This window comes from Anopheles arabiensis, chromosome 3 (genome assembly GCF_016920715.1).
Source record: "Anopheles arabiensis isolate DONGOLA chromosome 3, AaraD3, whole genome shotgun sequence".
In the NCBI taxonomy this organism is placed as follows: domain Eukaryota; kingdom Metazoa; phylum Arthropoda; class Insecta; order Diptera; family Culicidae; genus Anopheles; species Anopheles arabiensis.
Window position 1 is genome coordinate 11,017,426 of NC_053518.1, and position 19,004 is coordinate 11,036,429.

The 19,004-nt window shown below is 52.0% G+C and overlaps 1 protein-coding gene across 8 annotated transcripts in view; it reads left to right on the top strand.

Moving 5' to 3' along the window:
• The window catches only part of LOC120900249, a 64,983-nt gene that overhangs the window by 26,624 nt on the left and 19,355 nt on the right, over positions 1-19,004 (top strand). For 6 of the 8 annotated variants that reach the window (XM_040307000.1, XM_040307004.1, XM_040307007.1 and 3 more), the window contains exons 2-5: positions 7,229-8,227; positions 8,770-9,108; positions 9,190-15,403; positions 15,471-18,964. In XM_040307000.1, the coding sequence (XP_040162934.1) occupies positions 8,226-8,227; positions 8,770-9,108; positions 9,190-15,403; positions 15,471-18,964 (10,049 nt within the window). In that variant the 5' untranslated portion in view covers positions 7,229-8,225. Of the gene's footprint in view, positions 1-6,977; positions 6,988-7,228; positions 8,228-8,769; positions 9,109-9,189; positions 15,404-15,470; positions 18,965-19,004 lie in introns of all 8 variants that reach the window. The other 2 variants (XM_040307008.1, XM_040307003.1) reach the window with 2 other exon arrangements.

Sequence of the window (19,004 nt, forward strand, 5' to 3'; positions counted from 1 at the left end):
CCTTTCTACCTCCAAAAACGTTATTTGACGTTAATGTGTGCGTGTGTGTGCTCTGGGTGAAATGTGCCCGCTCCTGCTCCAGCGCACAGAGTGGCGTTGCTCACAGAGATTGGCTTCTCTGTTTCACGCCTGTCAAAGTTTATTCACCCCCTTTTGATCCATTGGCGAATGGGGGATAGGAGAAGAAGGGAGGATTGTTGTGTACACGACTGGGGGGGGGGGATGGTGGTGGACTTGCTTGATTCTTCATGACAGAGATCTGCGTGCCCCTTCACAACAACACCCATCTATTCGCACTGTCAAAATCCGTTTTGGTTTATGCTCGCTGCTGTGCGTTGCCCTCTCTTCCAATATATGTATCTGTGTGTGCGTGTGCATTTGGCTTCACTGCGGGACAGGGCTGCTGCTACTGCCGCCGCCGCGTTTGCCGGCCGGTTGCTTGCGCCAGATTGTCAGGGAGTGAGAGAGAGGGCACACAGCAGCGCAGCACCTTGTAAAGTAGGCAAAGGCAAAAGATGGATTATGATGATGATATGATGGTCCCTTGTGTTGTGTTGCAAGGCAGTAGTAGACACCAAGCCTACTCGATACCATTTCTTACCCATTTACGAAAAGGTAACAACGATGAAACGTCGATGGCGCGCTATGCTTTTAGATGTGTGTGGAGATATTTGGTGAAATAAAAACCGCGCGGCAACATGCAAACGGAAGCGAAAAGCAAGAGAACAGAGAGAGAGCACCCATCTAATCTTGTGTGTTATACCTTGCCTTGGGCTTGTGTGTTGCGCTTGGGAGGAAGAGAGAATACAAACGGGCATATGGGCGCCTTTAGATTTCTTTGATTTCTTCCTTTCCGAATGTCGTCGCCGGTTTTCAGTTCAGTTCTGGCTGCTGGCTCTATCTCTTGTCCGACGCGTGCTTTGGCAATGGCTTTGCTCTTCGGCGGCGTGGCTTGCATGACGACGGACGACGGACGCAAAGTTCATCTCCCTTTGACAATTAGACGAGATATGGCGCTCTCTAGATCGCTCACACTAACACAAACGGCGAATCGTGGGGGACGCGCAAATCCCAGCTATACACTACGTTGGGGGGCAACTATTTTATAGATTTGATGTGGCATTGATGGACACTTTTCAGGCATTTGCGTGTTGTTGGCAATGCGCTTTGAAAGAATGATGTTGAAATGATGCTACCAAAGAGATTTAAATTACATAGTAAGGCCATTGGGCATGCATTTGTTAGAAGCCTATTTTGTAACATATTTCGGAGTTTCCAACTTGTCATTAGAAATCTAGATGCTAGAGATGCCATTTAAAGTGTGATTCAAATTCAACCTCCATTTAAACGCCACACCAGTGATACATGAGAATGCGCAATGGACACAAGAGTAGTACACACAGCCAGAGATGTCAGAGAAAGTTACCCCTGGGTGGGACGTTGTATAGCACATAAAAAATAATTAAAATCCCTTCAGTAAAACATGGCGTCCGTCAGTTCATGAGTTGGTTGCTATAAAAGCAGAGAAAATCTGTGTTAATTCGATGTCGCGTCGTTAAAATGAGTATCTCGAATCGAGTGAATCAAAGCGCATTGGATTTAAAGTGTTGTTGAGCAGGAAGGAAAGGGAGAGGTGTTGGAGTTGGTGTGGCTATGTTTTAATCCCCTTTCCGAATGAATAAAACCACTTCGGGAGATGTCTGTTGTTGAGATGCGATGGTTTGGTGGTGGGCCCCGGTGTAATTATCAAATATGGCGGACAGCGACCCGCCGCCACCGTCTGGAAGAGCGATCCAGGAAGAGTAAGAGAGAGAGAGACATAGAGAGCAGTGATTAGAATTACGGTTGCTTTTGAATCTGAAAGCATAACTTGTGTGTGTGTGTGTTTGTTAGATTGAAATGATGTGGACGACAGCGGTGTTTTTACATTTCCATATCTCATTTTCATCTTTTTGTCTGTATTTGAGTAAGAAGTCTTATAACATACACCTTTAATTGGCGGTTTTTCGTTGTGTCATTAAACCATATTACGAAATCATCTCGTGTGTGGTTGTTGCTTTCTTGCTCTTGCAATCACGGAAACGCGAGTTGCTTCTTTGTGGCCGCCCCTGTGCCTTTTGTACTTTCTTTTCGACAAAACCAATCCATTGGAGGCAATACTCTACTACCTTCACCAAACAGACACGGGTGGACATTCATACGAAGAATGGTTTTGGTCTCTTGGAGGTAACAGTCACTTGGTGTGCGTCACCTTTTTTTTCGGGAAGGTGAAGGTACATACCTCTCTCTCTTTCGTTCCAGGCTTTTATGCTCGTATATTCTCACCAGTCGGAAATTGTGTTCGCTTCGTCTCTCTCTCTGTCTTTCCTTCATTGCTGACCCAAACGGCGTTCATCTAAAAATCCGCTTTCGCGCGCTGCTAATCGCCGTCTTTTCATTTCGACCCCCAGAAGAACCTCGTGCTTCCTTCTTTTACCCTTCTTTGCAGTGTTTCGTGTAGGGTTCACCTTTTTTTCTTTTCATTCCGTGGCATTGGCCCGCGTGCGCGTCCCATTACTCTTCCCATCGTTTTGGTTTCTTCTCTGGTTCTTCCCATCTTTTGGGAGGAGGAACATGGATGCCCCGCGGAGGACCGTTGTACGGTACTGTAGCTCTCTCTCTATCGCACACTATTGCATCAAGCTGGGGCACACTTCTTCTTGGTGCTTTTACTTACTTTGGATATCCGTTCAGGAGGGGGGGGGAGAGATAGACACTGCAAACTTCCTGGTTCTTCGATCTATCGGTTTTACAGCCAAAGGCGCCTGTTTGCGGACGGGCGCGAGCGCGCGCGCCACTTACAGCAATTTTGCCTCAAATGTGGTGCATCCATCCAGCCACCCGCTAAGCCAGTTCCCTTCCCCTCCAAAAGGGGCATCTTTGTGTGTTTTGCGCGCCTCTTTTGCTGAGAATGTGTGTGTGAGAATCCAGTTTTTCTGCAGTTCAAGTTTGTTGGATTGGTTGGTAGGCCGAAGAATACGGCTGTAAAGAAACACCGTTTGGGATGGGAACGGAAAGAGGAGACGGAAACCAAACCTCTCTTTGGCAATGGTTTTCTTTGTCCAGCTGTTTTTGTCGTTGTTGTTATATAGATGACGGTCTTTAGCTGCCATATTTAAATGAAGCAAATTGTGACATGTTACAAGCACAGCAAATGGTTGGCGTTGTTAGTTAGAAACGCGCGTTTTTTTGCTGGGAAATACCGGCTATAATTCAATGGTCGTTATCTTAATCGCTATCTGTGTGTGTTGTTGGTATGAGATGTATTTAAACCGTGTGTTTATGACAACTTCAATTGTTTGGAGTATGAAAATGATTCGTAATTTATCTAATTTGTTTCGCTTTGTTAAGAATTGCCATTCTGAGAACAACAAGAACTCTTAAAGCATCATTTAGATACAGTTTTAATGTTCTAAAGATATACAAAACATAAAAAGAAATCAAAGTTGTACATAACGTAAATCACCAATTGTACATTCTCGGATGTCCTTGAGAAGAACGCTCTAACTTCCGATAGACGAACCCAGGAAGACGTATCATCTACGAAAGGTAGTTTAGAACGAAAATGTGTTTCTTTGTGTTGGTGCACGAAATTGCAACAAGAAGAAAGAGGATACACAAGTTCATAATCAGGCCTTGGTGTGTGTGTGTGTGTTTTTGTGATACAATCGGCAAGAAAAGCCGTACCACAGAGGATAGGGTAGTGAAAAGGATTAGAAGCACACAAGGACGAGGAGGTTGGTTATGTCGCGCATTTGATGGTGGTTGGTGTGTGGTATGTTCTCTGTTTCGTCAAGAAGCGTGTGGAATGATTAAATGAAACAATGTTTGTACCTACTCTTTCTACTCTTGGTACGTCACCATATCCACGGGCTTGAGAGGCGCATATTCTGTTAGGAACAGAAAAAATAGCGAATTGTATTGGTGTGTGAAGTCTCTGCAACCTCACAGCCGATGGACCGAGAGCCGGAGGAGTCGGTCGATAATAATGGCTTCTCGGTGTTGCCGGTAGACGAAATCGGAACGGACGGACGGAAGTCGTGTGTGTGTGTCAGCGTCAGCAACATCAACATACATTTGGATTTGGGTGGCAGGATATGTATTCGCAGGAAGAATGAGGTTGCAGAGGGGACACGCAATTGGATTAATAAAAATGATCCTTCTCTGACAGATTGTCCCTGCCAGTCGTCTGTTTGTGTGTGTGTGTTTTGTGGTCACAGGGATATATGGAAATGATGGTGGAAAAAGTATGGCGGTTTGCAAAAATCGAGCGTCACATCACATTACGCCAACTAATATTGCTTTTATGTCTTTGTTATTGTTCTTTAAACAAGTATGGATAGTTAAAATTAAAGTGTTTGTAAATAGCATCATAATGCTCCGATTCGTTTGTGTAAATAGAACAATAAAAGTTTACTTCCGTTTTCGAAGACCTTCAATCAACCGTCCCGGCCAATAGTTTCCCGATGGTTCTATGATTTAATGGGCCCCTAACCCCAGGGGTTTGGTCGTCCCCCACCAGATCAAACAAATCGTGTAATAATGGTTAACCGCCATACTGTATTGCAGACGAAACCTGTTCACAATCTAATTCTAAAACGCACCATTTGTGTTGGGTTATGAGTGTGTGTGTGCGTCTGTGACGTTCCAAACCGGCAGGGACAAATCTTACAACTAATCTGACTATCTTTGTGTGTACTTGTGCGTGTGTGTGTCTGTGCAGATGTTAGGCAATTTGATTTTAAAACACAAATACCACACCTCGTGTGTGTACAGGAAAAAAAAAGTATGGCGTATGACTCGGAGCAGCACTATACGAAGTAAATCGACGAATTCTGAAAGGGGAATGCTGTACACTCTATGTGCTAAAAATATCCATAAGCGTATAGCTTTTCCCATTTAGCGTTCGTTGCGAGCAAACATTAATTAACGGCATTTTGTTTCTGTTAGGATAGGAGAAGATATTCGGAAAACCCTAGAATAGAGGTCTATCGAGAGAGGGAAGCGTATTCGATTTATTAGAGGGTGTAAATTCCACAGATTTGTTGTGTATTTCTTTATGTTATTGCAATTGTTTTTGGTTAGACACGGTGTACTGGCTGAGTAAATGCTTCAATGTCTGGGCACAGAGTAATGTCACTTGGGCGGTAGAAAAATCGATAAATAGCAACCGTAACTGTGTATGGTGGTGGTGTGTTCAGCTAGCAACTCTTCTCCGGTGCCTTTCTAGCTATTAAAAAGTGCTAAAAAGTCCTGTGGAAACCTGAAAAATTTCCCTGTATAGCAGCATTTGTGTACCATCTAATTACGGTGATAAGTGATAGTTGCAAAATGATGTTCAAAAATTTCCATTTTTTGTGTGCTAATTTTGCAAAAAGAAGTTTTACCTTTGCCCTTAGACGCCGATAAAGATGGGCCGTTTGCGAATCAAAAAAGTGAATGCTTTCTCTTACTTTTTTCCTGCGAGATGATGACACACACCACCGTTGCATTTACCTCGCCAACTCCATGTCCCCAGCGTCCCCTGCCAGGACCCCAATCTTACCCAGGAGGACCCACAAACACACACATACAACCACTCACACCGGCATCTTCCATGCGCTCTCGTCGTTAATGCGCTCTCTCCTGCGCTTATTGCTGCCAAACGGCGGTGTGTGTGTCGCGCGTTGGTGGTGTGTCCCTCTCAACAACAACAGCAACCACAGCAACGGCCACACTCAGTACGCGCATTGGGTACATATTTTTGGAAGCTGTGCATGATGATGATGATGATGGTGTACACACACCTACACACCAAAGTCCGAGGGAGAGCGAAATCGTCATTTTCCATCCGACCGAGGGCAGTTTTCCACCGCGGCGGCGGATTATATGCTTCTCAGTGTGAATGTCTCTTTGTGTCCTGCGTAGATTGTACTTTTTTCGTTGTTGCTGTTACTGTTACTGCGACTGGCTTACCAGTCCTCTCGATGTGTTTTGCCTTTGCCAGGCTTGACCCCGCACTACTACTGACGGCATTTCTTTAATCAATATTATGCTAGTGAGCGGACAACGAAGCGAGAGGCAGGCACATTATTGATCGTTGTACTCCTCCTCCTCGCTACTGGTGTGGCGTACACACTTAAGACCATGATATCGTTGTTGAATCGTTTGGTGTGTCGAACTGGGGGAAGATTTTTGTCTTCTATAGATGCGTTTCTTTATCTAAGCAGGGCGATGAAGCAGGAAATTGAGTTTCGAAGTGTAAATAATGTACAAAAAGTACTACAAAATAAGCCTTTTCGAACTCACGCCCCCCAAAAAGGGTGATTATTAGCAAAGAAGTTTCCGGAATATTGGCAGCCGTAGTGAAAAATCAATTTCCATTTGTCAACCTGCAGCGACCGTTCTTTCGAGAAAAAGGACATCAAAATACAAAATATCCCTCCCTCCTGCTTGGTTGGCGGGCGGCACCGTTCGTTCTTTCTCTGTAATTGTCCACAGTAGTCCACGCTCGGTTGTGTGCGTTTAGTCTTCTGGATGTCCGTTTATGTTATGCAAATGTGTATGCGTTTTACTAACACATACACATAACCGGACGGTTTACGTTTTCCTCAGACTCAGGTTGTGTTGGTTTGTTAATTTTCCATGCTTTCCTTTTTGGGATTGGACGCAAATCCACAACCGTAAGAGAGAGAGGAGACTGGTAGCATCGCACTTTCAGATGATGGAACAAGTGTCGTTTATTTGCTCTGGTGTGGAACGCAGCATATACTGTCGGGATACGGTGGCCCAGAGGTGGTGTAGTTTTCTTTAGAATAACACGAGAGTAAACATTGTTGTTAAATCATGTAAACATTATATTTCTACAACTTCAAATACAATCAATTAAATTCCCTTAAACGCAGTTATTATCAGCTTACTAATTTGATATTTTTTATTTCTCTATTTTTCTCTTACAGATCTGCCGATGTAAAAACTAAAGAGCACATAATGTTTCCCTTTCGTGTCGCTATTTTAACTGTCAATTTGAAAATATGAGTGAAACATGCGAAATCAATTAGGGTTAGAAGTTGTTTTATTTGCAAAGAACGCTTCAATCAATCGTTCTTTGCATTTAAAATGGATTTAATATTCAACTATTTATTTTAAACGTGTTTAAATAACTATATCTGTGCTCTAATGTCGCTCCTTTATGTTTATCCTTCACCAGCAAAAGGAAACAACAGTGTGTGCACACGTACAGATGAGCAGAACCGAAACAGGCGAGGAAGTGAACCGGACACAGAAAGAGTAGCATTTTAATGTAAAACAAAAAGAAAAGAAATTGCTAAGCAAAAAGTTACACAGCAGCGCGCACCGGGAGAAGTTAGTTTTCGTTTCGTTTGTTTTCGTTTTTGTCTGGCTGAAGAAAAGAAAAGAAGGAAGAAGGTGTTGTGACCACAAAAACGTCCGGGTGGGTACAGCAGAAAGCACCTTTTTTTGTGTGATTTGCTAGCTTTCCCCGCGGCCCGTTCCTTTGTCTCTCCGTACGTTTTTTAAGGTACTAGCGGTAGTAGTAGTAGTAGTAGTAGTAAAAGAAATGCAAATGCTGCTCCAAACAGTTATAAACTACGTCAGAAAGTGTGTCGTCGACAACACAACTGTCTAGGAAACAAAAAAAGACGTGTGTAGAAGGTGTACCCCACACCGTGAACCACACAACAAGGATCTGACAGCAGCAGCGTGGAAAAAGTCGCTAAAAACCCACACAATCATCGTACACATGCACCATCACCACCACCACACTCGCTAGTAAGAGTGTGTAAGAGCTGCTGCGGGTGTGTGCCACCTTGGAACGTTTTGTGAGCAACCAACGAGCCAATATCCTTTTCCCCCATGAAGAACGCAACGAGCGACGGCGAGACGACGACCACGAGCGCGTTATCCGGGGAAGAAAGTGGCAGGACCGAGACGGGCAAGCAAGCGCGACTGATAAGTAAACGCTAGAAACAAGTGTGTGTGTGTGTGTTCGTATGTGTATAGTAAAAAGGATAGGAGGGGCGGCCTGTCAGCTCTCCGTATGAGGAAACAAGTAACGCGGCTGTGTGGGGGTACATATGTGAGCAGTAGTAGAAGCAGCAGCAGCAGCAGCAGCAGCAGTAGTACGTGTAATCATACAACGATAGAGCGAAGGGTCCACCGATCTATTTTTTATACACTAATTTAAAATGTAAGTATACTCCTGTCATCTGTGTGTGTTTAACTGACTTTTGTTTCGCGACGGGCACATACTAAGAGAGAACACAAAATAGCGATTTTATAAAATGAATATTAGCCTAGTTAGCGTTTCTTTTCACCTTTCCAACACACCGGCCAGTTCACAATTGACTTACGCGGCGATTCACTCGTCACGTTGTGCTATTATTAGCTGCCGTTTCAATTGGGTGTAATATTTATCAAACATGGTCTCTTCTTGTTCACTTACCTTCTAACCGGTTGGGTGTTTTTTGCTGCAAAAACGCCTCGTACCTTACAGCCAGAAATAGAATAAGATTTCCATGCCAGAGTGTCCCGGTTGTTACGCTGTTTTTATAGCGCTCGTGTCGCACTGTACCTAAATCATCACCTTGGTGTTGGAGGCTGTAATTCATACAGTAATTGCCATGATGACGCATTTATTTTGTGTTCTCATCGCTCCCGCTGCCGTTGAAAGGCTTAATATGTGTTTCCTTCTTTAACATCCGCTTGCTCGTTCCTTTCCATATTTCACAGGGATGCCTACTATCGATACGATCCGACTGCGCCCCGGGGGATGGGCCCACCGGGCAGCAATGCCGGTGGACCGTACGCGCGGCATCGGGCCCCACACCCGATGCAGCAGCAGCAGCCTCCGCCGCAGTCGCAGTATCCCTCCTACCACCAGCCGGCCGGTACGGACTCGATGTACTCGATGCCGGACCACACTGCCGCCGGCATGGCCGGCATGGGCGACGTGGTGTGGGGCGCACAGCCCCCACCGCCACCGCAAGCCAACCCGTACGCGTCCCCGATGGGTTACGGTCTTCCACAAGGGCCGCCGCAGGGACCGACGCAGCGCCAAACGCCTTCAGGGTAATTGTTTGTTGATTGTGCTAGATGATGCTATTTGATGCAAAACAACTTTCTCTAATGCTTTGTTTCATTTCTAAATAGATACCGGCAGCACATGGGAGGATATCCGCAGCAGGATCCGCAAAAGCTGCAGTATCCAACGCAGCAGTCCATGATGGGTGGCATGATGCCACCCCAGCAAGGCTATGGATCGTTAGGTCAACCTCAACAGCAGCAGCAGCAGCAACAGCAGCAGCAACAACAACCTCCCCAGCAACAGCAGCCCCAGCAGCAGCAGCAGCAACAGCAGCAGCAGCAGCAGGCGCAGCAGCAGCAACAGCGTGTATCGCAACACTATCCCCAGCCGGGACACTCGATGTACCCGGGGGCACCGTCGGCGGCACAGTCCGCGTACGGTGCGTATGGGCCGGCCGCCGCCGCAATGCAGCAGCATGCGGCCCGGTCGGCGCAGCACGTGTACAACCAGCACCAGCTGGACCCGAGCGGGGGCTACGGGCAGCATCTCGTGAGCGGTGGCCAGGTACCCACAAGCCTGCATCAGCTCGGTGCGCCCCAGCAGCAACCGCCCGGCGGCGGTGGCGTCGTTCCGGGAGGCCTTGCTCCGACGCATCCGTCGCAGCAACCCTCCCATCTGCCGCCGCAATCGCAGCAGCAGCTGCACCAAACTCACAACAGTCAGCCGCAGCAGCACCCACAGCAGCACCCGGGGCTGGCTGGGCTGGGTGGAGGCCCACAACCATCTCAGCAACAGCAGCAGCAGCAGCAAGGGCAGCACCCGGGTATGGTGCATCCCGGGGCGCAACAGCCTAATGCGCCGGTCGCCGGACTGCACGGGCTGGGCGGACCGCTCGGCCCTCAGCAGCAGCACCCGATGACGCACGGTGCCGGCATGCCGGGAGTTCCGGGCGGCGGGGGAGGAGGAGCTGGCGGTGCAGGCGGCCCGGGTGGTGGTGGATACGGTGCGAGCGCACCGCAGCAACAATCGTACCTGCCGAACGCCGCAACGAAGCAACAGCCGACCCAGCACGGCGGAAGTCCCCAGTACCGGGCGCCCTTCCCCCAGCTTTCTCCCCAGATGTCGCCCCGGCCGCCACAAATGTCGCCCCACACGCAGATGTCGCCGCGGCCGGTGATGTCGCCGGCGAAGCCGCCAGGCGGTGGCCCGCCGGTTGTTACATCACAATCGCCCCAGGCAACGATCACGTCGACGCACTCGCCCCATCTGGGTGCCGGGATAGTGGCGGGCAGTGGCGGTATGCAGAGTCCTCGGCCACAGACCGGCACGAAGCTGACGGCTTCGAGCTCGGGTGGTAGTGTGGTAAGCGGCCCGGGCGCCGGTGTCAACACGACGCTGCAAGCGCTAGAGCAAATGGTGATGCCGCCGTCGGGTGCGACCGGCATGGAGTATGCGCAGGCAGCAGCGGCAGCAGCGGCTGCGGCCGCCGCCGCCGCCGCAGCGTACCGCGGTGGTCCTCCGAGCCACCAGCAGCAGCAACAGATGGGTGCAAACAATCCACTCTCGCCGCTCGGACCCCGGCTACCGATGTCGCCGCAGCATCAGCACCAGCACCAGCAGCAGCACCAGCAGTGGCCACCGATGTCGGCCGTGCAGCAGCAGCAGCGGCCCGGCAGTGGTGGCATCAATGGCAGCGCTCATCACGGGATGGCGGGACCGATTGCACCGCCCGGCAGCCACATGCCGCCGATGCACGCGCCCCACGCGCCCCATCTGCATCCGGGCGCGCATGGGCCACCACCATCGCACGCGCAGCAGCAGCAGATCAGTCAGCTGAACGACATTTCCAGCCTAATTCCACCCGTGTCGCAAACGAGCATGCCTGTGATACCGCCACCCTCGGCAGCGGGTCCATCCGGTCCACAGGCTTATGGCAGCTTAGACGATAAGGGACAGCACGGCGTGGGCGGTGTGGACGTGGCCACCTCGGTCGCGACGGTTCAGCAGCAGCAGCAGCCTGTACATAGCCTTCATCAGCCGCACCTGTCGCAACCGTCGGCGGCTCAGGCTCCCCAGCAGCCACCTCAGCTGTCCGCGATGCAGCAGCAGATGCAACAGCAGCAGCAGATGCTTACCCAGCTGCAGCCGGGCGCGCATCTGCCTCCACCATCTGCCACGCAGCATCATGCGCCCGGAGGGCCCCAGCATCAGCAACAGTCCGCGATGCATCACAGTACGCTCGCCGCGATGCAGCCGGCCAGCGGTGCAGGCGGCAGCAGTTTGTCGCATTCGATCTCGCAGCAGCTTCACTCGCCGTCATTTAATGACGACATGCTGATGTCGCCAAGCGGTCCCAATCAGCATTTGCAGAGTGTGAACAACAGTTTGTCGCAGCAGCAACAATCTCAACAAATGCAGCACCAGCATCAGTCAAAACAGCAGCAGCAACAGCAGCAGGCGAGCCAGCAGCAAGGTGGGGCAGGAGCTGGTGCATCAATGAACGATCTGCCCTCGATGCAGCATCCGCATTCTCACTCACATGCGCATCCGCATCAGCAAAGTGTCGTCGAGCTGCCTCCCATTTCGTCAATCACGGAGCAGCAGCAGCAGCACCATTTGCATCATCATCATTTGCACCACCACCATCAGCAGCAGCAACATCAACAACAGCAGCAGCAACAGCAACAACAACAGCAACAGCAACAGCAACAACAGCAGCAACAACAGCAGCAACAACAACAACAACAACAACAACAACAACAGCAGCAACAGCAACATCATCAACACCATCACCATCAGCAGCAACATCAAGCGCAGGCACAGCACCATCAACAGACGGCTGCAATGGTGGTGGATCCAGTTGCGGAACAGCAGCATCACCATCATCAGCAACAACAGCAGTCACAGCAGCAGCAGCAGCAGCAAGCGCAGCAGCAGCAGATGCAACATCATCAGCATCAGCAACAACAGCAAGCGCAGCAGCAGGCACAACAGCAGGTACAGCAACAGCAGCAGCAACAACAGCAGCAACAACAACAACAACAGCAACAACAACAGCAACAACAGCACCATCAAGTGTCCGTTCCGCCAACATCAGATTTTAGCTTGATTGACAGCTTAGCCTCGAGTAACGCCAATGAAGCGCCCTCGAGTTTAGGTTCGTCGCTGATGGCCAACGCCGGTGCGGCTGCAGCCGGAGTTGTTCCATCTGTTTACTCGCACGACGCTAACATAACACCCCTTGCCACCGGCGGTGCGGAGGTGGGAGACGCCCGTCAGCAACAGCAACAACAACAACAGCAGTCCCATCAGCATCAACAACATGCGCTTTCGGCTGAACAAGCCACCACCGGAAGCAGCAGCAGTAATGAAGAATCTCGCGACAGCATTGTCCCGGCGCCAGCCGAATCAAATACGGACGAGTCCAAGTCATCCAACTCGAACTCGCTCATGTCCGGTACCGATTTTGAGGCGCTGCATCATCAGCAGCAAAATTCCAACACCGCAGGAATGCTGCTCGGGCAGGACAATCTGCAGGTCGGTGGTGGTGGCGCTGGTGTGCTGGATGAGTCGATGAAGGACGCTGCCGGCCTGGGCGACGGATCATCGTTGTTGGATTCGGCGAAGCAAGCAGGCGAGGAAACGCTTGGCGGATACCATTCGGATGCGGGCATGCTGCAGACGGGTGGCAATACGGATCCATCAGCGTTGGAGCAGCAGCAACTGCTGCTCGATTCGGTGGCATCGGATGTGGTTGGACCGGCCGGTTTAACGGACTTGCAGGCTCCGGAGGTAACGACCGCAACCAAGAGCCCGCTAGAAACGCTCGTCCCGACCTCGACCACAACTGCAGTCAGCGATAGTACGATATCGCCCGGTGGCGAGCCCATTATCTCGACGAGCAGCAGCACTGGGCTAATGGCAGGCGTAGGTGTGCAGCCCACGAACGTAACTGGAGCACCGGCAACGTATGCGCAGGCCCTGAGTGGCCAAATGCCCCAAACGACACCCGGGACGGGAATGTACGGAATGCACCAGGTCGGAGGTACAATGATGCAGCAACAGCAGCAACAGCAGCAACAAATGCAAGGTGTACCGCCGGCAGGACAAACCGTGACCGGTGCCGGTGACATGATGGTTCCACCGCCGCCGCCTCCGTACCAAACGCCACCCATGATGTCGCACAGCCAGGAGAGGGCAGCCATCAAGCAGCAAATGCAAGACATGTACAAGCTACCGATGGCTGACAATCAGGAGAAAATGATGCGCATGCAGGAACGGCTAGCGATGCTGCAGCAACACGAAGCAGACGGTTGCCAGGGTCTTGGCCCACAGCCGTGCATTTTGATGCAGCCGCCCCACCCGTTGTATCCCGTTGCGCCGACGATGACCTCGGCAGCAGCTGCTGCAGCAGCGGCCATGATCGACAGTCCACAGGTGACGAGCACCACAGGACGCGGACGGGGACGAACGCCATCGAGCAAGCCGCGCAAGCCTCGGGCCAAGAAAGGCGACAAACTGTTCGCGCAACAGGAAGCGGCCGTAGCCGCAGCGACCGTGGTAGGACAGACTGGGCTCATCACGTCTGGCGACGAGACTTCTCAATCCAACCTGGTAATGCCCTTCTCGGGAGCCCCTGCTCCAACGGGCATGACGACGCCTACACCGACCACGCTACTGCCAGTGTCCGAAGACTCGGTAACAGCCGGAACCGGTCTGCCCGAAGTTAGCCCCGACGGTAGCAGTTTCCACGAGCTAATGTCGCTTGAGAGCAGCGGTGGTGCTATCGGTGTGGCCGGTACGGGCGATCTTTCGCAGGACAATTTATCCTGCAGCGGCACCGGAGACCTCGATACCTCCACTGATGCGAGCGGTAAGAAGATAAAGAAGCCACGGAAACCACGAGAACCGAAAAAACCGGCAAAGGGTGCAGCAGCAGCGGCGGCGGACGGTGTGAAGGAACCGACCCCGAAGAAGGAGAGCAAGAAAAAGGACTCGAAGGATAGCAAGAAGAAGAAAAAGAAGAGCGTCGCGTCGAGCGATGGCGACAACTCAATGTCGATGGAAGACGAGCTGCCGGACGGCGGCATTACCGGCGATCTGGAGCTGTCCAAGTCCGGCACGACGACGAGCGAAACGGACGAGAATCAGTCGTTGGCATCGTTGATGAATGCACAAAATTCAAACGATGCCAATGCCGCGGCACCTAGCACCGAAATGGTGGTAGAGGGCGGCGTCGGCACTGAGGATGGAAAGGAGGAGTCGGCGGCAGCTGTCGCAACGACAAGTGAAGCGGTAGAATCGACGGAGAAGGAAGCAGGTGATGCTGCTACATCTTCCAACGCGGATGGTGAGGCGGAAGTTGCAAAGGAGGATGAAGCGAGCGCACCCGATGCTTCGGTCAAGGATGGGGAGGACCACGAAGGTGGTGAGGTTGATGGCGGCGATGACCAGTCGAAAGCAGCAGCCATTACAACCACGAGCGAAGCAACGGAAGGAAGTGGCAGCGGCGTGCCGATGGAAGAAGTGACCGACTTTGACGATATTCCCGTGTCGAAGATTAGCAAGACCGAACCGACCAAGGAGGAGGACGAGAAGAAGGAAGCAGCGGAGGAGGGCGCAACCGCCGAACCGGAACCGGAAACGCCGACCAAGAGCAAGAGCAAGAAGAGCAGCAAAAAGAGCAAGGAACCGGGCTCGGAGGGTGGTAGCAGCAGCAGTAGCAGAAATCGCAGTCGCCCGAGTGGTGGCGGCAGCTCTTCTTCGCGGCGCAGCGGTGGCAGTAAGTCTAGCGGCGGCGGATCGAAGAGTAGATCACGGCGTAGCCGCATGATCGTCACGGAGTCCGATGGTGAAGGGGACGATTTGCTGAGCACTCCACCGCCGTCGCCGCCGCCCGATATGGAGGCGGACAGCTCGAAGCGTCGCTCGGCCCGTAACACGCAGCGCAAGAAGTACGTCGACGATGTGATGTTACGGTTTTCGGACGATGAGTCGGGTATGATGTCACCGGCGCCAAGCGGCAGCAGAAAGGATCGCCGCTCGGACGGGGGCTCCGACCGAAAGGAAGGTCTGGCACCGACGGAAGTTGCGCTGGCTGGTGGTGAAGCAGGCGCAGTGGCAGCGGACGGTTCGGTTGCCGGAGTTGCTGGCGAAGCGAGTAGTGCCGTTGGTACAGGCAGTGAGCAAGCGGGAGACGAAAACAAGGTGAGCACTTCGGAAGGCGCTAAAGCAGCCCCGGAAGCGGTCGAGCTCGGCCCGGACGGAAAACCGATCGACGATTCCTCCAAACCAAATGCCAACTACGTGTACGTAAACACATCGGAGGAGGATTCGATGGTAAGTGCGATTTGTACAAGCTTTTTGAATTAGTGCCAATGTTAACGGTTTTAATTTCCTTCTCCAGGTCGTTCAGTATGTGCTGGCAGTCCGTAAAGGCCGGCGAGAGCTGAAACCGGATCCACCACCACCACCGCCCAAGGAAAAGACTCCCGAGCCGGCCGAAGCTTCCGCGGAAGAAGCCGTCAAGAGTGAACCCAAGGAAGGCGAGGAAACGGCAGCGGCAGTCGGCGATGGCAGTGAAACCACAGCCGCGGAGGCTACCGTTAAAGAAGAGGGCAAAGAGTTGAAGGAAGTGTCCCAAGATGGCGAAGACAAAAAGAAGGAGGCGGAAGATGTCGATGCTTCTGGTGAAGTTGCAGACAAGGAAGCTGCGCCTACAACGGCTGCTACAGACGTGCCGATGGAAACGAGTGAGGAGACCAAATCCACTGAGGAGAAAATCTCCCCCGAATCCGACACGGCAAACACGGGCGCTGAGCCTGAACAGAAACCATCAGCGGAGGATGCCTCCAAGGCAGAAGAAAAGATGGAAACCGATGAGCAGGAGTCGGTTGCCGTAGCAGCTGAAAAAGACACACCTGCGGAAGAGAAGGAAGGGGAAGAAAAGAAGGAAGCTTCTGCAGATGTTGATCAGCAACAAGTGAAGGAACCTGTTGCTGATGCTGCCACAGCGAAAGAAAGCATGGAGACGGACGCAGAAGAGCCTCCTAAAACGGAGAGTGTAAATACTGCTGCAGAGGTTAAAGCAGCTGAACAGCCGAATGGCGAACCAGCTGTGGAGGAAAAGCCGGCCAGTGTTGCTGACAAACCCGAAGCAGAGGCAACGGAAGTGACCGCCGATGGTGTAGAAAAGATGGAAGTGGAGGGAGAATCTGAGGGCACTGAGAAGAAGCCCGAAGGTGATGATGCTGCCGCCGATGTTGTCAAGAAGGAAAGCGCTGAAGGTGGTGAGTCCACGGACGAAAAGAGTTCGGAAGCTGTCAAGAAAGAGGAAGGCGAAAGTGCATCAACGGAAACGGATGAGAAAAAGCCGGAACCGGTGTACATTGACGTGGAAGAGTACTTCGTCAAGTATCGCAACTTCTCCTATCTGCACTGCGAATGGCGCACTGAGGACGAGCTGCTGAAGGGCGACAAGCGCGTGGGCAACAAGATCAAGCGTTTCCTCATGAAGCAGCAGCAGCAGCTGAACATCTTCGAGAGCCTGGACGAGGAGCCGTTCAATCCAGACTTTGTGGAGGTGGATCGCGTGCTGGATGTGTCCGAGCTCGTGGACGACGAGGGCAAAACGGTGAAGCACTATCTGGTGAAGTGGAAGAGCTTGCCGTACGAGGACAGCACCTGGGAGCTGGAGGATGATGTCGATCAGCTGAAGATCGAGCAGTACTACAAATTCAACAAGATTCCACCGAAGAGCGAGTGGAAGACAAAGAAACGGCCCCACCCGGACCAGTGGAAGGCGCTGCCGGAATCGCCCACGTTCAAGGGTGGCAACAAGCTGCGCCCGTACCAGCTGGAAGGCTTGAACTGGTTGCGCTACTCGTGGTACAAGGGCAACAACTGCATCTTGGCCGACGAAATGGGTCTGGGCAAGACGATTCAGAGTCTGACGTTCGTGAACTCCGTGTACGAGTATGGCATTCGTGGGCCGTTCCTGGTGATTGCGCCGCTCTCGACGATTCCGAACTGGCAGCGCGAGTTCGAGGGTTGGACGGAGATGAACGTGATCGTGTACCATGGTTCGGCGACGAGCCGGCAGATGATACAGGACTACGAGGTGCACTACCGAACCGAGACGGGCAAGCTGATCCGGGACATTACCAAGTTCAACGTGCTCATCACAACGTTCGAGATGATCGTGACGGACTATCAGGATCTGAAGAACTTCACCTGGCGGGCGTGTGTCATCGACGAGGCGCATCGGCTGAAGAACAGAAACTGTAAGCTGCTGGAGGGACTGCGCCAGCTGAATCTGGAGCATCGTGTGCTGCTTTCTGGCACACCGCTGCAGAACAACGTGAATGAACTGTTTTCGCTGCTGAATTTCCTCGAGCCGAGCCAGTTTGCGTGCAGTGAAGAGTTCCTGCGCGAGTTTGGCAGCCTGAAGACGGAGAGCGAGGTGTTGAAACTGCAGGCACTGTTGAAGCCCATGATGCTGCGCCGTTTGAAGGATGATGTGGAAAAGTCGCTCGCACCGAAGGAGGAAACCATCGTGGAGGTAGAGCTGACCAACATCCAGAAGAAGTATTACCGTGGTATTCTGGAGCAGAACTTCTCGTTCCTGATGAAGGGTACCACCTCGGCAAACATTCCCAACCTGATGAACACGATGATGGAGCTGCGAAAGTGCTGCATCCATCCGTACCTGCTGAATGGTGCGGAAGATCAGATCCAGTACGATTACCGGCAGCAGCACGGTGAGGATGCCGAGTCGTACTACAAGAACCTGATCGTGTCGTCCGGCAAGATGGTGTTGATTGACAAACTGCTGCCGAAGCTGCGCGCCAACGGCCATCGGGTGCTGATTTTCAGCCAGATGGTGCGCTGTCTGGACATTCTGGAGGACTATCTGATGTACAAAAAGTATCCATTTGAACGTATCGATGGACGGATTAGGGGTAATTTGCGACAGGCGGCTATCGATCGATACTCGAAACCAGATTCGGATCGCTTTGTGTTTCTGCTCTGTACCAAGGCCGGCGGTTTGGGCATCAACTTGACCGCAGCCGACACCGTAATCATCTACGACAGCGACTGGAACCCGCAGAACGATCTGCAAGCGCAGGCCCGTTGCCATCGTATCGGACAGCAGAAGATGGTCAAGATCTATCGGTTGCTGTGCCGCAATACGTACGAGCGGGAGATGTTCGATAAGGCATCGCTTAAGCTCGGCCTGGACAAGGCCGTACTGCAGAGCATGAACACGGGACAGAACAAGGACGGGACCCAGCGGCAGCTGTCGAAGAAGGAGATCGAGGATCTGCTCAAGAAGGGCGCGTACGGTGCCGTAATGGATGACGATGCTGGCGACAAGTTCTGCGAAGAGGACATCGATTCGATTCTACTGCGCCGCACGCAGGTCATTACGATGGAGAGCGAAAAGGGATCGACCTTCTCGAAGGCATCGTTCGCTGCGTCGGCCAACCGTAGCGACATCAACATCGACGATCCCGACTTCTGGAACAAGTGGGCCAAGAAGGCGGAAATTGATCCTACGGCTTGCGAGAAGGACGAAACGGAAGACCTGGTCATTGCGGAGCCGCGTCGCCGTACGCAGATCAAACGGTACGGGCATGATGACGGTGTCATGGACATATCGGACGAATCGTCGGGCGAGCAGGGTAGTGACGGTGAGGAAGGGGGCATTGGCCTGAAAACGCGCAGCAAGCGTACACGTGGCGCTAAGGAGCGCAAGAAGCTGCAGCAGCAGATGCAGCACGACGATTACGTACCGCGCGATCGTGAAACGCTTGCCGTGCTCGGCGCGGATGAGGTTTCGTACGGCAATTGGGCACGATCGGAGTGCTTCAAGGTGGAGAAGGGACTGCTATCGCATGGGTACGTAAGAGCGAAATGGAATGAAACGAAAAGGAACAGC